Below are 19,683 nucleotides of genomic sequence, written 5' to 3' on the forward strand. Positions count from 1 at the left end.
GTTGCAGTGGTAAATGGGAGTGTTTCCTTAATTTCTCTTTCAGATTTTTCGTAATTAGTGTATAAGAATGCAAGAGATTTCTGGGCATTAATTTTGTATCCTGCTACTTTACCAAATTCATTGATTAGCTCTAGTAGTTTTCTGGTAGCATCTTTAGGGTTCTCTGTTTGTAGTATCATGTCATCTGCAAACAGTGACAGCTTTACTTCTCCTTTTCCGATTTGGATTCCTTTTACTTCTTTTGCTTCTCTGACTGCTGTGGCTAAAACTTCCAAAACTATTTTGAACAATAGTGGTGGGAGTGGACAACCTTGTCTTCTTCCTGATCTTAGAGGAAATGGTTTCAGTTTTTCACCATTGAGAATGATGGTGTCTGTGGGTTTGTCATATATGGCCTTTACTATGTTGAGGTAAGTTCCCTCTATGCCTACTTTCTGGAAGGTTTTTTTCATAAATGGGTGTTGAATTTTGTCGAAAGCTTAGAAAAACAATTCTTTTTATTCAGATTACAAGCAAGCTTCTTCTTATCCAGCAAAAAGCCTTATGTAAATTCATACTACTTTTGCTGAAATTTTTGTTAATTAATGGTGACTTGTAGTTTGAACTTGTCCATGGTAAAAGATGTACCTCATTTTAACCTTTAAAACGCTATGTATGTTAGAGGCTCTTAAGGGTCAACGCTTAAAGAAAACTCATGATTGTATTTCTGTAATATTTCTTGCAAAGGCACTTTATTAACTACCTTCTTGAGATTCAGTCTTATATATATGACCTAAATGTTAATTTCTAAAGAAGACCCAGCTACGTAAGAAGGAAAATTTGGAAATGTAATTGAGAAAGTATAAGGTTTTCTTATCCTACCCTTCTATCCTTAAGGATGAATTTCAGATCCTTGACTTTGTTGTTTTAATTTTGTTAGTTTAATCTCTTGAGTGATGCTTATTTTGTTTACCAGTTCTTTCCTTCTTAATAATACTGAAGGCATAAAGTGTTTTTCATACCACTGATTAAAGGGCTTGATTTAATGAAGTCAGTGAAAGCTAGTATTTCTCTTTCTATTTCCAAATTATTATAATTGGTTTTCTTAATTAGTTTTCCATATGTTTTCTCATTTAGTCAAATTTCACTATTTTGTCAGAAAAAAATAATTTGTGTACAAACTTTTTCATAAAACGAGTAGGATTTATTCAGATGCCAGTCTCTTGATTTCTTTACTCATTGTAAAAATCTTTAATGATTTTTAGCTGTAGAGAAAGGAATAGTTAATATGTATAAGATATACTGTAACTGTATTTCTGGCAAGTTCTCTGGAACCAGGACTTACAAGTAGTAAGGAGCAGGTAGGCAGCTCTGATTTTCAGTTCTTTGGAACAGAAGGCATCTTGTTTATCTAGAAAGTGTGTCTTTGTCAAAGAAGGCTGCAAATGATGATTGTAGTATGGGAGTGGGATTAGTGACTAATAAGGACCTTTAAATCTAGAGGAGCAGAAATACTACTTTTTAAAAGATGTATTTCCTAGCTACTTTGAGGATGTTGAGACAGTTTTTTTTTTGTGGTGAGTCATTAATATCAGAAGATATTGATTATGGGATATAATTGCACAGGGTGTGATATGAGGTGCCCTAGAAATACACCTGGTTCTTTCCATCTAGCTAGCAATTCCCAGTGCTGACTTTGAGTAATTTTTGCTTCTCAGTTACTGCAAAATTCATAAAATGTTAATTCCCATTTATATAAAAAGTCTTACCTCATCAAGCAATATAATGCATAAATGCACTACAGGTGTGACAAACTATTGCTTGTCTTTGTGGGTGGCAAGAGAAGCTGAGTTAACATGGGGACTGGGGCCACTGAGCCCTATAGCTGGTAACTCCTCCCAAAATAGCTCTGACCTCTTTCACCAGTATTCCCTACAAATTCTGTCATTTTCTGTGTGTGTCATGATGTGATAAAAGTTGGAAAACACTGTCCTGGAGGCAAGTTTTACCTGTTGTGATTAACTGAAGTTAGGTATGGAAGAAGAATGGTTAGAAAGAAATCTAATTCCAGTATTTTAAAAGACTATATGAGTCCACAAATGAAGGTTGATGAGCTGGAAGATCATGGAGAAGTTTCTGGAATGGATTATCAAAGGGATGGTTGTTAAGCACAGAGAAATGAAGTAGTTATAATTTGGGGTCAGTTCTAAGAGCAGATTCCCATCTCCTTGTAGTTACAAGAAAATATGATTTCAGTAAGGCATTTGGCAGAGTTCTTATGATTTCCCTATTGACTGTGGAAGTATAGTTTGGATTCTAGTACAGTTAATGTAGAATTTCTCTCTGGGTGAATAAACATGCAGAGGGTGTCAATTAATGAATGTCAGCCCAGAGGGAGATTTCTAATGGCATACAGTAGGACTTTGCCTTCTCTTTCCTTTTTCCAGTGTTTTATTAGTTGACTGTAAATGAGGAATGCTTACAACATTTGTGAATGACTAAAGCTAGGAGGGATGGTGAATATATTTTAAAGACAATCTTGGGATCCATTAACGATCTTGTCTGGCTAGAGCAAAGGGCCAAATCTAGCAAGACTGATTTGCTCATTGTTGTATCTACAACTCCAGCACAGTGTCTGGTATGTAGATGTAACTGTTGACTGAATTAATGGAATTGAATAAAATCTTTGTTTCAGTCAGTTGTCCTCAGATTTATCTTCTAATTCTTCTCCCTGTCTTGATAGATGATGAGATTGTATGTCATTACTTTTTTTTGTTTGTTCTTCTTATGTTGTGAAGGTCTTTTTTATTTTATTTTTTAAAAAAATATTTATTTATTTATTTAGGCTGTGTCAGGTCTTAGTTGCAGCACATGGACTTCTTAGTTATGGCATGTGAACTCTTAGCTGTGGCATGCATGCGGGATCTGGTTCCCCGGCCAGGGTGGACCAGCAGGGAAGTCCCCGTGAAGGGCTTTTTTAGAAGTAATTTTTGAGGAATCATTTGTGCCCTTATGGAGTTTATTTTCTTACAAAAAGAAAATTGTCGCTTTAGGGAAGAGCCTTCTGTCTTATAAAATGTTTTTGAAAAAATAGAGCTTCATTACTCTTACTTAATAGCTCAGTATGTTAAGTTCCCAACTTAATTAATAGGAATGTTTGAATTTAGCCCAGCAAAGCACCAGTTTAACTGTTGTCCATTTTTTACATTACATTTACACTGTTTGGATTATAGGTATCCTCTTCGGAGATAAACGAATATTGCTGAAGTACTAGAAAACTGACTTGACAGCTAACCAGAAACAGGTGGAAAGACTAGTGGCTGCTCCTTTTAGTTTGGGCATGAACTCTAATTTGCTGTAGTCCCTGAGGCTACCTGTTGTCTTCTCAGTAAGAAAATTATTGTTAACTTTTAAGGAAATTTCTAAACTTTCTCTAATCTTCATCTGATATTAGTTGTGGCACTTGGGAATAGTGGGGACTGTGGCAAATTGAAATGATGTCTTGTGTAAACAAGGCACTTGCGGTTAGTTCTAGTTGCAGGGCCCAGGATTTCCAGTTCTGTGTTTCTCAAGAGCAGTGGAAGATTAGATTCATAAGAATTCTCTTGATTTCTAAATGTTCTTTTATTTATCATTCAGAAAATATTATGTGCTAGGAACCCTCCCAGGACCTTGCAAACATCAGTGAACATAACAAAGATTCTGCCCTCCTGGAGTCTATATCTTAGTGGGGGAGCAAAACAAAAATGATAAACATGGGAAGATTATATGTTATTTTCGAAGGTAATGACTTCTATGAAAAAAGATGAGCGGCCTAAGGGGGATTGGTCATGGGTGGGCAGTTGGCAGTGTTAAGTAGGGTGATCAGGGTAAGTCTCATGGACAATTTAGACTTAAAGAAAAACTGGAAGGGAATGAGGACCTTTCCCAAACGGATACCTGGGTGAAGAGTATTCAGGGAGAGAGGGAGCATCAGTGCCAAGTCCTAAAGGAAGGGAGGAACGTGCCCAGGAACAGGAAGATTAGAGTTGGCTGGTGTGGAGTGAACAATGAAGAGGGCATGATACAAAGGGCAAGGGTGCTGGGGGATTACACCTGGCCTTGAGGCCATTGTAGGGACTCTGGCTTTAACTCAGAGTGAAGTGGGCATTCAGTGCAAGGTTTTAAGTAGAGAGGTCATATGCGCACTCTGGCTGCTGCTTTGAGAATATTCTTTTGGGGACAAGGGTAATCTAGGTGAGATGTAATGGTGACTGGGACCAGGGCCTAAAGTGGAGGTGATGAAGAGTGGTCAAGATTCTAGATACATTTTGAAGGTGGAACCACTATGATTTCCTGACTGAATGGATGTGGAGTATGAGAAGGAGGGTTTTTTTTTTTTTGCAGTACGTGGGCCTCTCACTGTTGCGGCCTCTCCCGTTGTGGAGCACAGGTTCCGCACGCACTGGCTCAGCGGCCATGGCTCACGGGCCCAGCCGCTCCGCGGCATGTGGGATCTTCCCGGACCGGGGCACGAACCCGTGTCCCCTGCATCGGCAGGCGGACTCTCAACCACTGCGCCACCAGGGAAGCCCAAGAGGGTTTTTTTTAAAAAAAGACTGCCTGGACTGATTCATAGGGCTGTCTTCTGACTTAAGTGTACATTCTCAATGTGGACACATTTATATCATTAATTTTCTAAAACATTTTGTAGTAATTGTTTAAGTGTTAACTTTTGGTCATTTCTTATTTGTTTGATCACAAACTTTTTGTTACCTCCTTGATCAGGTGGGAGTGCCCTCTCGTTCAGCTTGGTATATGCGCATTAGAGAGTGGCCTTTCCCCAGTAGTAGAATTCCCATCTTTAGCCTATTCAGATACACATTTATGGAGTGGTGGTTATATCCCAGGAACTGCTTTGTGCTAGGGATACAACGAATAAGACAATGTCCTTAATCCTGCCCTCAAAGGTTAATTGTTTTTCATAATGTAATAATGGTGTTACACTGCTAGTATGGGCAAAATACTGTAAGAAGCAACATGAGGAGGCTTTGAAATTCTGCCTGTCTCCGGAGACAGAATGCCCCTCTAAGATGTATTGCTCTGGATCATGAAGAGTAGTACCGAGGCTTAAACAGCTAGTTTGGTAATTTTCTTCAGCATGTTAGAAAGGGGAAGAAAAGAGAGAGACCAGTTTTCCTGTTAAAGAAGAAAAATTCAGAATATTTCTTAAAAAATGTTTTAAAGACTTAGAAGTGTAACATTCTAGAATCTTTTGATAAACATACCTTAACTCCTGATAGTCCTCCTCACGACAGTACAGCTCAAGATCGTCTATTAACAGGACTTTCTGTTAGTGGGATAATGTGAATTGGTATCAATAGTGGCACTTTCCCTGAAAGTCATGGTACATTTCTGCTCAAAGCAGCATTTATAACTCAAATTGTCATAGTGTAGTAAGTTTACATATCAATAGAGGGAAGAAATTGTTAGGAAGACGTTTGACCCTCAATTTTGTACTTTTAGTACCTTGCAAAGTACTAAATATTTAAAGTATCAAGGAAAGGTAAAATTATTTTCAGTATGCTTTGAGAAATGGCTTAATATGAGTGGCTCATTTTTTTAAGTTTGTGGGTCTTTAGGTGGTGAATGTTTTAGGGTTCTAATCTAGAAAATCTATGTATATGGAATGCCTCCTTTTTTGACATTGTGGGTAAATGAGACTTTACTACATTTAATAACACTGCTTAATATGTATGTTTAATAACAAAATATTGTGTGTTGCATGCTGCTCCATGCTTTGTATCTAAAAGAAGTGTTTTTCTTCTAGGTTCAAAAGATGTTGTGATAAAGGCACAAGTTTTAGCTGGTGGTAGAGGAAAAGGAACATTTGAAAGTGGCCTCAAAGGGGGAGTGAAGATAGTTTTTTCGTAAGTTATGTTTTAAACATACAAGCATCATTATTAAAGAAAACAATGTATAATTGTGAAAGATGCCCCTTATTATTGAATTGATAAAAATACTGAGATTTAAATATTAGATGAGGTAAGATTTTGGCTGTCGTGTGCTTTTATTTTTCTCAGTTGGAGGAGAAAAGAGTTTGAGTTCTTTTTCTTATTTTAGTCCAGAAGAAGCAAAAGCTGTTTCCTCACAGATGATTGGGAGAAAGTTGTTTACCAAGCAAACAGGAGAAAAGGGCAGAATATGCAATCAAGTATTGGTTTGTGAGCGAAGATATCCCAGGAGAGAATACTACTTTGCTATTACAATGGAAAGGTCATTTCAAGTGAGTAATTGTAGACATGATACATTTAGGATGATCTTATTACATTCAATTTCAAAAGTTGATTATTATTTCTATTTGTATGGGAAGGGTTAAAAAGGTATGGTCCCTAATCTATTTGTATATGTCATGGGAACAATATTTTTGTGTCATTTTTATTTATTTATTTTTTTCAGTATGTGGGCCTCTCACTGTTGTGGCCTCTCCCGTTGCGGAGCACAGGCTCCGGACGCGCAGGCTCAGCGGCCATGGCTCACGGGCCCAGCCGCTCCGCGGCATGTGGGATCCTCCCGGACCGGGGCACGAACCCACGTCCCCTGCATCGGCAGGCGGACTCTCAACCACTGCGCCACCAGGGGAAGCCCTTGTGTCATTTTTAAAAACCAACATGATTAATGCCATCAAACTTAATACTATAATATTGTGGTAATAAAACCTGTAGGCAAAACCATGCTGAAATAAAATCCACAGCACTTACAAATTGTTAATTTGCTAAAAGCAGCTTAAATCATTTCTGATTCACCTTTAGATTCCATAGACTGAGAAAATAATTTCTAGCACAGTAAGATATTCTAACCAAAAAGAAAGTCTCTGGAACTGCTAAGAGAATGTGTATCCCTGGCTTCATCTTTTTCTTTTTCAACCTCTTCGTATTTTTTATAGTTTGCGGTTTGTTTCACAGGAGGATTTGATACTTGGTAAGTTCAAGGATGGCATTCAATAGCAAACAGTATGCTTCTAAGGAGCATAACCTTATTCTGCTCTGCTCTCTTTATGGAACTTAGAATGCTAGCAATGAACTTAGGGCATCACATGAAGAGAAAATTCCTTCATAGACCTAGGGCTTGGAAAGGGCATTGACAGTGATTTTATGGTGTAATTATCTGCCTTTTTGAGTGCACTGGTTAACTTTTATGAGCTGAATCTGTGTAGTAACTAGCTTGTCTTTTGAACCAGGCTGGGTACATATTTGGTAGCCCTAGTCAGGATTTGTTGTAGAACATCACTAATTACATAATTAGTAATGTAACAAAAATTTTAAGGGGTCATGAAAATGTTTTCTTATATAAAACAGCTTTTAAAAAAATAGCTATTTTCCATATTGTGATTTTTTTTTACAGTTAATTAAGTGTTCTTATAATGTTTGAGTGATATTATAAAATATCTTTTGTAACTTTGAATTTTTATAAGAAAGTATTTTTTAAGGTATAACACTAGATGGTAGTAAAAACCCACCCAGAATATAAGATTAAAGAACATTGTTTTGTTCGTAAGTGATGTCTTTACCTCTGTAGATTTCTTTATGTGATAGAATTTAGTTTTGTAAGTTACTTTAGAAATCCCATGACAATAACCTTATATATTACAAATATTTGCAAAAATTATGTTTTTACAAATTCATTTATTTTCACTACATTTTCTTTTCCTTTTCATTGATGTTATATATCAACATCTATCATTTTGTTAGTTATTAATGTTTTTACTTTCTGTTATAGCCAGGAACAAGGTATATGTGCCCGGACAGTTTGAGATATGAGTCCTATAATATTGCACAGAGTAGCTCATCTTGATTAGAATAAATGTAGCAAGCTGAATATATGTTATTAAAGATATGAATATAACACAGTGAATATATTGTATTATAGATATGTTAAAGCATTAGGAGAAATGATCAAATTTGAATTCATTTTAAGAACTTGAATTTTTGGAGAACTCTGAGTCTTACTAAGGAAAAATGTTCTTATTTCATTTGCACAAGTAATATATAGTTGTAATAATTCATGCTAAAAATTCAGTAGTACTAGTTGAACCATCTGGCCAAAGACATTATAATGTGCTTTGATGCTGTCATATTAGGCCAATGTGGAGTTGGTTGGTGTTACTTTTTGGGGTAAAAAGAACTATTTTGGGAATACCTCTGGACAGGTTCCTATTAAACAACAAAAAAATAAGTCGGCTATTTAAAAAGAAAAGCCCATTTTGATTGAATTAAAGTCATATGCTTAGGACTTAACTGATCTTTTTTTTTTTTTAATATGTGGGCTTAAAAAAAACTTTATTTATTTATTTTTGGCTGTGTTGGGTCTTGGTTGCTGTGTGCAGGCTTTCTCTAGTTGCAGTGAGCGGGAGCTACTCTTTGTTCCTGTGTGTGGGCTTCTCATTGCTGTGGCTTCTCTTGTTGCAGAGCACGGGCTCTAGGTGCGCAGGCTTCAGTAGTTATGGTACGCGGGCTCAGTAGTTGTGGCGCATGGGCTTAGTTGCTCTGCAGCATGTGGGATCTTCCCAGACCAGGGCTCGAACCTGTGTCCCCTGCATTGGCAGGTGGATTCTTAACAACTGCACCACCAGGGAAGTCCAGGACTTAACTGATCTTTAAAAATTGCTTTTGTTGCTTATCTGTTTTCAGGAGATGAATCATAAACTCTACTGGTATTCTTTGTATGTATTGCGTCAGGAAGCCTGGGCAGATATGTACCATGGGGTTGACGTTGCAAAAAAAAAAAATCAGTTTAAATTCCTATTCTGTGTTTTGGTACTTTTTAAAAATCAGATTTCTTAACATTTGCCCAGTGCCTGTTGGGAACTTCTGTGCTGAGACAAATCTGATTTAACAAATCACATTTGCTGCTTTATTTTCCTAGTAAAACATTACAATCTGCTGTAAATGAATGGTATGTTTAACTGTGTCATTTTTTTTACTTTGCTTGGATTAAATATAAAATGTGCTGCGAGAATTCCAAATTTTATTTTCCATACTTTTCTTAAAAAGAGATATTTATTTTAAGTGGCCTCTTTGTCATATGATTTTTAATTCAAATCCATTTTAAGGCAAAACCTTTTGCAAGACCAACAAGAAAAGAGGAATTTAGGTTAAGAAGGTGAAAATAGCATTATTAATTTATTTGAAATTACAGTTCTTTGCTAGAACTTAAATTGTTCTGAAAGCTTATTACTAAAATTTAAAAGTTAAAACCAAATCATTTAAACAGAAGCACCAATTCATTCAGCAGTCATGATAATATGCAAAACTACAGTCATTGTTTTAACTGATCTCTATTTTATTTACCTATATAAGCTTTCTTCTGACTAATCGGCTATAAATTTTGGGGTTTCTTTCTAGTTGGTCAGGGAATTAGTACAAAGAGAATTTGTTCACTTTCTTTTATATATTTATTATTTCATTTGTATTTTTTTTTAGACTTTTCTCTAACTTATAGCGAACTCTTGGAGATCTAATCATTACTTTAGTGAGAAACTTTTTCCCCCCAGTAGTGCTGCCTTTTATGTGGCTCTTCACTTCTCTTATCAGTAGATATGAAAAGGACAGTAAAACTAGAATAAAATGTTCAAATACTTTAAAAGTTTGTTGAGTCTACCTTTTCAGTTGAATAAAATTGTATTTGGGGGTTATCTGTAGATTAATTTACTTGTATTATACTTCAATAGCATGACAGTAGATTCATTTATCTATATTTTACTTTAATAGCATGACAGTAGTTGATAGATTCTTCTTAAATCTGAGTTTTTTCCTCTCTTTAGATCTCTGTAAAAGCTTATAATTTTGAATTGCCTTTCTAGGGAGGAAAGGAAGAATACCTTTTCATTTGAAGTTTATAAAGAAAGTAAAAATCAGACTTTAATTTCAAACATTTCCCTTGACTTAAGCTTGCCATTATTCTCTTCTTTAGTCTCAGAAACGCACAATGAATTCTTCTATTAAATTTTTTTTGTGTTTGTTGCAGTGAGTTCTGACACCAAGTAACCAGAATTGAGCCAGACTTCACAGGTTAAGGGCACAGTCCTCCACATGACTGCCCTCACTTCAGACATCAGCCTCAAGTTTGGGGGTCCCCAGGTCACCCTCACTTCTGACGAGCTGGCAACAAGTTTGGGAATTCCTAGTACCCCTCAGGTTTCATAATTTGCTAGAATGACTCACAGAACTTAGGATAATACTACACTTGTGATTACAGTTTTACTATTGCCAAAGGATACAAATCAGAACCAGCAAAATGGACAGATGATGCATAGGGCAAGGTGTGGGAGAGTCCCAAGCATAAAGTTTCCATTTCCTTCAGGGATGTGTCACCCTCCTGACGTATTGATATGTGACAATACACAGAATATTGGCAACCACAAAAGCTCACTGAGTTTCTAGTCGAGTTGTTTTTATTTTTTAAATTGTGGTCAAAACATAAAATATGAAATTTACTATCTTTAACAGCTTTTATGTGTACAGTACAATAATGTTAACTTTGTGCATATTGTTATACAGCAGGTCACGGACATTTTCCATCTTGTGAAACTGAAACTCTATATCCATTGAAAAACACCTTCCCCTTTATCCCTTCCTCCAACTCCTGGCAACCACCATTCTTTCTGTTTTTAAGATTTTGACTATTTTAGATACCTCATATCAGTGGAATCATGCAGTATTTGTCTTTTTGCAATTGGTTTATTTTGCTTAACATAATTTCCTCAAGGTTCATCTATGTTGTAGCATATGTCAAGATTTCCTTACTTTTAAAGGCTGAATAATATTCCATTGTATGTATGTACATTATTTTCTTTATCTTTCATCTGTTGGTGGACATCCAGGTTTCTTCTGCCTCTTGGCTATTATGAATAATGTTGCAGTTAACATGGGCATGGAAGTATCTATTTGAGGTTCTGTTTTCAGTTTTTTTGGATATATACCCAGAAGTGGGATTGCTGGATCGTATTTTGAAGTTTTTGAGGAACCTCCATACTGTTCTCTACAGTGAGTCCACTATTTTACATTTCTACCAACAGGGTACAAGAGTTCCATTTTCTCCACTTTCTCACAAACACTATTATTATTATTATTGACAGAAATTATCCTAATGGGTATGAGGTAATATTGTGGTTTTGATTTGCATTTCCCCAATGATTAATAATATTGAGTACCCTTTCACATGCTTGTTGGCCATTTGTATGTTGTTATGGACTGAATGTTCATGTCTTCCCCAAAATTCATATATTGAAGCCCTAGCTGCCAATGTCATGGAACTGTGTAACTGGAAGAGTTTTGAGGTGCATGCTAGAAAAAGCTGAGATTGCCATGAAAGGACTTTTAAAGTTGATTCTGGTGAGGACTCAGAAAGAAAAGAGTAGAGATACAGAGAAAGCTTCCATCTTCCTAGAGATTATATAAATAATCATGAACAGAATGTTGGTAGAAGTACAGATGGTAAAGACCATTCTGATGAGGTCTCAGAAATGAAGAACATGTCTTTGGATGATGCAAAAAAGATGATCCTTGTTGTAAAGTGGCAAAGAATTTGACTGAATTGTATTCATGTTCCAGTGTTTTGTGGAAGGTAGAACTTGGGAGTGATGATATTAAATATTTAGCTGAAGAGATTTTTTTAACAAATTCATTTATTTTTAAATTTTTGGCTGCTTTTGGTCTTCGTTGCTGCGCATGGGCTTTCTCTAGTTGCGGCGAGCGGGGGCTACTCTTCATTGCGGTGCACAGGCTTCTCATTGCGGTGGCTCCTCGTTGCAGAGCACCGGCTCTAGGTGCGCAGGCTTCAGTAGTTGTGGTGTGCAGGCTCAGTAGTTGTGGCTCGCGGGGTCTAGAGTGCGGGCTTAGTTGCTCCGCGGCACATGGGATCTTCCTGGACCAGGGCTCGAACCCATATCGCCTGCATTGGCAGGTGGATTCTTAACCACTGCGCCACAAGGGAAGTCCCATCTGAGGAGATTTCTAAGCAAAGTATTGAAGGGGTGGCTTCATTTCTCCTTACTGCTTATAGTAAAATTTGAGAAGAGAGGAATGAATTGAAGAAGGAATTGTTAAGCAAAAAGGAATCAGAACTTAAACGTTTGGAAAATTCTCAGCCTGCCTATATTGCAAAAAACTAGAAAGCTTTTTGGAAGATAATTATGAAGGGTGTGGCTGAAGAACCATTTGATAAGGAGATTAGAATGGGTGTGAACCATGAATTGTGAGAAATAAATGTCTGTTGTTTAAGCCACCCAGTCTGGTATTTTATTATAGCATCCTAAGCTAAGACATGTATTTCCTTTGGAGAAATGTCTATTCAGGTCTTTTGCCGATTTTTAAATTGGGTTGTTTGGTTTTCTGGTTGAGTTGTAGTTCTTTATATGTTCTGAATATTAATTTCTCACATACAGTTTGCATATATTTTCTCCCACTCTCTAGGTTGTCTTTTTGTTGTTTCTTCTGCTGTATAGAAGTTTTTAAGTTTGATGTAGTCCCATTTGTATATTTTGCTTTTGTTGCCTGTGATTTTCTCTTATTCAAGAAATTATTGCCAAATCCAGTGTCATGAAGCTTTTCCCCTGTGTTTTCTAGGAGTTTTACAGTTTCAGGTCTTACATTTAGGTCTTTCATCCATTTTGAGATAATTTTTGTATATGTATAAGGTAAGGGGCTAACTTCATTATTATGCATATGGTATCTAGTTTCCCTAATACCATTTGTTGAAGAACCTGTCTTTTCCCCATTGTGTAGCCTTGGTACCTTTGTTGAAGACCATTTGACCATATATATGAGGATTTATTTCTGGGTTCTCTATTCTGTTCCATTGAGGTCTGTCTTTATGTCAGAACCATACTGTTTTGATTATAGCTTTGTAATATGTTTTGAAATCAGGAAGTAAGAGGCCTCCAGCTTTGTTTTTCTTTCTCAAGGTATTTTGGTTATTCAGGGTCCTATGAGATTCCATGTGAATTTTAGGATTTTTTTCCCTTACTTTTGCAGAAAATGGACAGTGGAAAAAAGATTGTATTGCGGAAAAAATACCATTAGGATTTTAATAGGGATTGCATTGAATCTGTAGATTGCTTTGGGTAGTATTGGACATTCTAATAATATTAAGCCTTCCAATCCATGAACACAGGATGTTAACTTATTTGTGTCTTCTTCAATTTCATTCAGCATTGTTTTGTAGTTTTTAGTGTACTGGTCTTTTGTCTCCTTGGTTAAGTTTATTCCTAAGTATTTTATTCTTTTTGACTCTGTTATGTCAATAAATGGGATCATTGTCTTAATTTCCTTTTTGGATTGTTCATTGTCAGTGTATAGAGACGCAAGACATATTTGTGTGTTGATTTTGTGCTATAACTTTGCTGAACTCATTTATTCTTAGCCAGTTTTTGGGGGGATTCTTGAGAGTTTTGTATATGCATGATCATATCATCTGTGAACAGAGGTAATTTTACTTCTTCCTTTCCTATTTGGGTGCTTTCTGTTTCTTTCTCTTGTCTGGTTGCTCTAGCTAAGACTTCCAATACTATATTGGATAAAATGGTGAGAATGGGCATCCTTGCCTTTTTCCTAATCTTAGAAGGCAAGCTTTTAGTTGTTCACCATTGAATATGATGTTGGTTGTAGGCTTCTCATCTGTGGCCTTTATTATGTTGATGTAGTCCTTCTCTTCCTAGTTTGTTGAGAGTTTTTATGAAAGGGTGTTGAATTTTTTCAAATGCTTTTTCTGCAGCAATTAAGATGGTCGTGTGGTTTTTGACTTTGATTCTGTTAATGTGGTGTGGTACACTGATTGATTTTCCTATGTTGAGCCATCCTTGCATTCCAGGAATAAACCCCCTTTGATCATGATATATAATCCTTTTAATGTGTTGTTGAATTTGGTAGGCTAGTATTTTGTTAAGAGTTTTTGCATCAGTATTCATCAGGGATATTGGTCAGTAGTTTTCCTGTAGTATCTTTGTCTGATGTTGTAACAGGGTAATGCTAGCCTCATAGAATGAGTTTGGCAGTGTTCCCCCCTCTTCAGGTTTCTTTTTTTTTGGAATAGTTTGAGAAAGATTGGTGGAATTCTTCAGTGAAGCCATCTCGTCCTCAGCTTTTCTTTGTTGGGAGGTTTTTGATTACTCATTCAATCTCCTTCTTATAGGTCTGTTCAGATTTTTTATTTCTTCATGGCTCAGTCTTGGTAGATTGTATGTTTCTAGGAATTTATTTCTTCTAGGTTACCCAATTTGTTGGTGTTTGATTGTTCATAGTAGTCTCTTATGGTCCTTTTCACTTCTGTGGCATCAGTTGTAATGTCTCCTCTTTCACTGCTGATTTTTGTTATTTGAATCTTTTCTTTTTTTCTTAGTGTAGCTAATGGTTAGTCAATTTTGTTGATCTTTTTAACAAACCAACTCTTAGTTTTGCTAATTTTTTTCTGTTTTTTAAAAAATTTTATATTTTATATGTTTCTGCTTTAATCTTTATTATTTCTTTCCTTTTGCTAACATTGGGTTCAGTTTGTTCTTCTTTTTCTACTTCCTTGAGTTGTTACAAAGAAAGCCATGAGTTGGGTGCTTTCCTTCAACTTTGGTGAGCTGTGTTGGCTTCTGTCTGTAGTATTACAAGTTCTCTGGTGCTGTCACAAGCTGCTGAGCTTTCTTTTGTTCTCAATGCCTCTCCCCCACAAGACATTCAGAGTTTGCAGTGGGGGTGTGCAGGGGTTATGAAGTAGGAATGATTGACTGAATCATTGCCCACTGAGTTAAACTTAATCTCCAGGCCTCCTTCCCTCTTGGAAGTGTAGGCTGATACCATGTGGCTTAAAGCTCCAACCTTCTAATCACATCATTAGTCTTTCTGACCTGGTCAGTGCCCACCTGAGTCATCTCCTTTGTATTATCTAGGGGTCCGTCGTGAGTCACCTCATTGACATAAACTCTCAGATGTAGGGGAGGGTTTAGAAGTTGCCTCCCACGCACTGGGGACAAAGGCCAGCCAAATTCTTTATTACACATGTATATTGAAATCTAGTCAGGCAGTATAAAATTTAAAAGGTACAAAGATGTACAGGGAAATACAAATCTTCCACCCATCCTTGTTCCTCAACCACCCAGTTTTTCTCCTGGAAGGCTGATACTTAAATCTTTTTTTGCCTAAATAACAGTTAACTCTCTTTAAAAAATAATAAATTCCACCCCCACCCCTGCCTCCCCCACCCTGGTCCCTTTGGCTATTGCCATATTTTGAGGATTTGAAGGACTGTATTGTTCTCCAAACAGTAATGAATATAATATTATTTCTTTACATTATACCTTAAAATGAATTTGTTACTGAAACACTTAGGTGCTGAGATAGAAAAGTGAAATTAGTCTTTTGAGGGTTTTTTTTTTTTTTCCTGGATTAAGAATAATATATTCACTGTAGAAATTTTTTTTGGAGAATAGTGACACATAAAATAACAAAAGTCTTATCATTTAATGTTTTATTTCTTATCTTTTTTCTGCTTGTGTGAATAATGGAAGGGTGCATATTTAAACCCATTTTATGTTAATAAAAAACACAGTTGAGAATAGAATCTAAGGTTTTGTATCATTTTTTCCCAGATTACACTGCTGAGATCATTTTCCTTTCCAGATGCATTAAATAATCTTTAGTAGCATGGTTTTACCATTTCCTTGTTTTTGCATGTTAAGATTATTTCTGGTTTTGTGCATAAATTAGCAAATCTATTAGATAATTTTACTTTGTTTTTTCTTGATTGATTTTAGAAGACTTAAAAGTTAACTTAATTGTTTGGTATTTATCATCTTACCTTCTTATATTGCTCATGATAATAGCCAGAGCTATTCTTTCAAGGTAGGAAGCTTTCTTTTTTACTGACTTCCAGTAGGGCTAGAGCTTATAAAATCAGGGCCTTTTGCTCATTGGGCTTTCCCTATTAAATATCAGTAAACTGTTTTATAATTTTTTAATGTTCTTTAATACTTTAATGTCCCTTCAGTTCTTGTAAAAAATGCATAGGTTATATTTCACATATGTATATGTTTATATTAAGTTGTTTGGTATACATTTGTATCTATTTTTAATCTTTTTCCCTCACAGGTGAGCCATTGTCTTCCTCTTCCTTTTCACTTCTTTTCCATTATTTCAATTGAACACTTAGGGGGGCATTGTGCAGGAGATGCAAGGATAAATTCTCAAGGGAATTTAAAAATAGTGGGGAGTGATAGATGTATAAGTCTGATAATGTACACAAATAGATTTTAAGGTTTTATTGACGGTTCCAAAATAAAATCTAGATGTTTTGGCTGTTTCCCCTCCTGCTAGGGTCCTGTATTGATAGGAAGTTCTCAAGGTGGTGTCAACATTGAAGATGTTGCTGCTGAGACTCCTGAGGCCATAGTTAAAGAACCTATTGATATTGTAGAAGGCATCAGAAAGGAACAAGCTGTTCGGGTATGTTGTACTCCGGGTATGTTGTACTCCGAAACACTTCTAGCTTTTGATTGGATAATTACAACCCTTAAAGAGAATTAACTCTGTATAAGTGAAGTGATTGACAAAACTTCTTAAAAATTTTTTTTGAGTGTCAAGGCATGTTAATATGTAGTTTGAAATTGCAACTTTTTAGGAGTATCTAAAGAATTTTTCTTCATATCCTCCATAAATATTTTACTATGTATCTTTAAAAGATAAGGATTCTTTTAAAATAGCCACTATACCATTGCCATCCCTAGTAAAACTAACAGTAACTTCTTAATATCTTCACTTACCCAGTCATTCAAATTCCCTAATTGTCTCAATTTTTTTTTTCTTTTACAGTTTGAGTTGGGATTCACATAAGTTCTTTCATTGTGGTTGGTTAATAGGTCTCATAGGTCTTCTAGTTTATAGGTTTCCTTTCCCTCACTTTCTTCATCCATTTTCTTTCATTTTGTTGAAGAACCTGGGTTAATTATACTTTATCGTTTCTCATAGTCTGGATTTTACATCCCCATGGTGGCATTTAACATGACCTATCCCCCCTTTATTTCCTGTAAGTTGTATGGAATGGTAAGGACACTGTCTCATATATCCCTACGATAGATCAGTGATTTTATTTTTGGGGGGTTTTATGGACGTTTTTAACAATCTGTTTAAAGCTGTGGACTTTCTCTCAGTGTATGCACATACTCAGTAAATTTTGCCTACAGTCTCACTAGTTTTCTGTACCATCCTTCTTGTGTGCCTCTTTCTCCCATTCGATTCCCACCCCATCAAAAAAAAACCCCCCAAAACAAAAACTTAACCATGAAGTTTAGTATTATGGCCTGTGAGAGTTGCTTGTTAATGTTTGTAATACTGCTATTAAATTGTTTAGTTTATATATAAAAAATAGTGACCCATCTTAAAAAGAAGTTTGAATATTAAAGTTTGAATGAAATTAACATCTCTTATTAGGAAACTGTCAAAAGAAGCTTATGGTATTGAAGTACAATAGAGCAGGAATTTTGACTGATAAAAAGATTTCCTTGCTAAAGCGTAAAGCAAGTCATTTAAGCAAGTGAATGGTATAAATGTTTAAAGGGGACAGAGATTTGATTCATTAGGTAGTTATGTGAGAGTGATGACTGGAGACTTAAATTTAAATGAGAAAGAAAACACTTGATTTACAAGAATACTTGAAGGAATAATCTACAAAGATTGTACTTTTTGAGTGATGGATGAACAGAAATAGTTCCCAGCACAGTGCTAGACAAACTAATGTCATACTGGGCTGATCAGAATTCTTTTGCAATTCTCAGATGTTTACATTTAAAACAGTAGATTGTAACCTAGTGAAAATCTTTCTAAATGAAATGGTACTTTATTTCTCATTATTCTTTTTTTGAAATGTTTTAACCCAAAATTACATTTCTTAGTTTGATCATCCACTTTATTTTCATTTGATTATTTGCATTTGTCTTCTTGCAAGAATCACATTCACTTTCAAAGAATTTAATATATTCTGTTATTGAAAGTCAGATGTATTGTAGCCTTAGATAGCAATTGGAAGAGAGGAGAAAACTACTCCATAGGTTTCCTGAGCAGTTGCAACAGTTAGGATAAAAAAAGAGACATGTGGTTTCTATACCAGTGGTTCAGAATTGCTTATAGAACTTTAAAATATTATGGATTTTTGGTCCACTATAGAACTTGTGAACCACAACTTCTGGGTTGAGACCTTGGTGTATGTATTTTTTAAAAAGCTCTTCAGGGCTTCCCTGAAGAGCACAGTGGAAAAGAATCTGCCTGCCAGTGCAGGGGATACAGTTTCGATCCCTGGCCCGGGAACATCCCACATGCTGCAGAGCAACTAAGCCCATGCACCACAACTACTGAAGCCCGCGCGCGTAGAGCTTGTTCTCCGCAACAAGAGAAGCCACCGCAATGAGAAGCCCGTGCACTGCAACGAAGAGTAGCCCCTGCTCCCCACAACTAGAGAAAGCCCATGTGCAGCAACGGAAACCCAACGCAGCCAAAAATAAATAAATAAATAAATAAATAAATAAATAAATAAATAAATAAATAAATAAAAATTGAAAGGAAAAAAAAAGCTCTTCAGGTATATTTAGGGAGGAATCTCTGCTCAAGACTGTAAACTCTTCTACTAGATTAGAAGCTTAAGTACCTGTATATCTTTTGAATCTAGCATATATTAGGTGTTCAGTAGATTTTTGAATGAATGGGATAATACTTGTTTGACTGGATGTGTCTTCATTGCTTGGTAGACGCTCTTCATAAATTACCTAAAAGGTAAAATAGGGTGAGTTAATATTTTGGCCATTGTTTTTGGACCATTTGGATTATCAGTCTACCTTTTATATGTAGTTTTAATAAAATATAAGCCTCTTTTTTCAGTTTAGGTTGGCCATAAGGCTTAGTGGTAGTATGGAGGCTATGGAATAACACAGGAACAGGAATTGAGGCGAATGACAAGTCAATTGACCTCTGTGAATCTCTTTGTAAAATGGGCATGCTACCTGCTTTGTGAGGATTTTGAATAAAAACTTTTGTTTAACCATTTAGTGATAGTAGATGTTATTTCAGTGATTAATGTTTGACCATAAATGAGTCATGCTTATTATTTAAATGATAAACTACAAGGTTTTTTATTTGTAATAATTTAATGTTGATTGGATATATACAGCATTCCTATAATAAAGAGACAAATTGCTTTCAGCTTGCACAGAAAATGGGATTTCCAGCCAATATTGTGGATTCTGCAGCAGAAAACATGATCAAGCTTTACAACCTTTTTCTGAAATATGATGCAACCATGGTAGAAATAAATCCAATGGTAGAGGATTCAGACGGAGCTGGTAAAGTATCTTCTTTTATCAAACATTGATTGTCTGTTTATCCACTTATCATATTCTTCACTGAGGAAGTTGAACTCATAAGGAAGTGAACTCATTTCTATGTAGAATCTTACTTTATTTTATTTTGTTATTATTATTTTTTTATTATTATTCTTTTTTGTGGTACACGGGCCTCTCACTGTTGTGGCCTCTCCCGTTGCGGAGCACAGGCTCCAGACGCACAGGCTCAGCGGCCATGGCTCACGGGCCTAGCTGCTCCGCAGCATGTGGGATCTTCCCAGGCCGGGGCATGAACCCATATCCCCTGCATCGGCAGGCGGACTCTCAACCACTGCGCCACCAGGGAAGCCCAG

General features: G+C 36.0%; 1 protein-coding gene across 1 annotated transcript in view; it reads left to right on the top strand.

Moving 5' to 3' along the window:
* SUCLA2 (succinate-CoA ligase ADP-forming subunit beta) overlaps nucleotides 1–19,683 on the top strand; it is a 49,474-nt gene that overhangs the window by 9,844 nt on the left and 19,947 nt on the right. Inside the window, exons 3-6 of the mRNA XM_007103392.4 lie at nucleotides 5,789–5,888; nucleotides 6,082–6,244; nucleotides 16,317–16,445; nucleotides 19,192–19,330. Coding sequence (XP_007103454.1) covers nucleotides 5,789–5,888; nucleotides 6,082–6,244; nucleotides 16,317–16,445; nucleotides 19,192–19,330 — 531 coding nt within the window. The remainder of the gene's footprint in view (nucleotides 1–5,788; nucleotides 5,889–6,081; nucleotides 6,245–16,316; nucleotides 16,446–19,191; nucleotides 19,331–19,683) is intronic.

This window comes from Physeter macrocephalus, chromosome 13, assembly GCF_002837175.3.
Source record: "Physeter macrocephalus isolate SW-GA chromosome 13, ASM283717v5, whole genome shotgun sequence".
NCBI lineage: Eukaryota > Metazoa > Chordata > Mammalia > Artiodactyla > Physeteridae > Physeter > Physeter macrocephalus.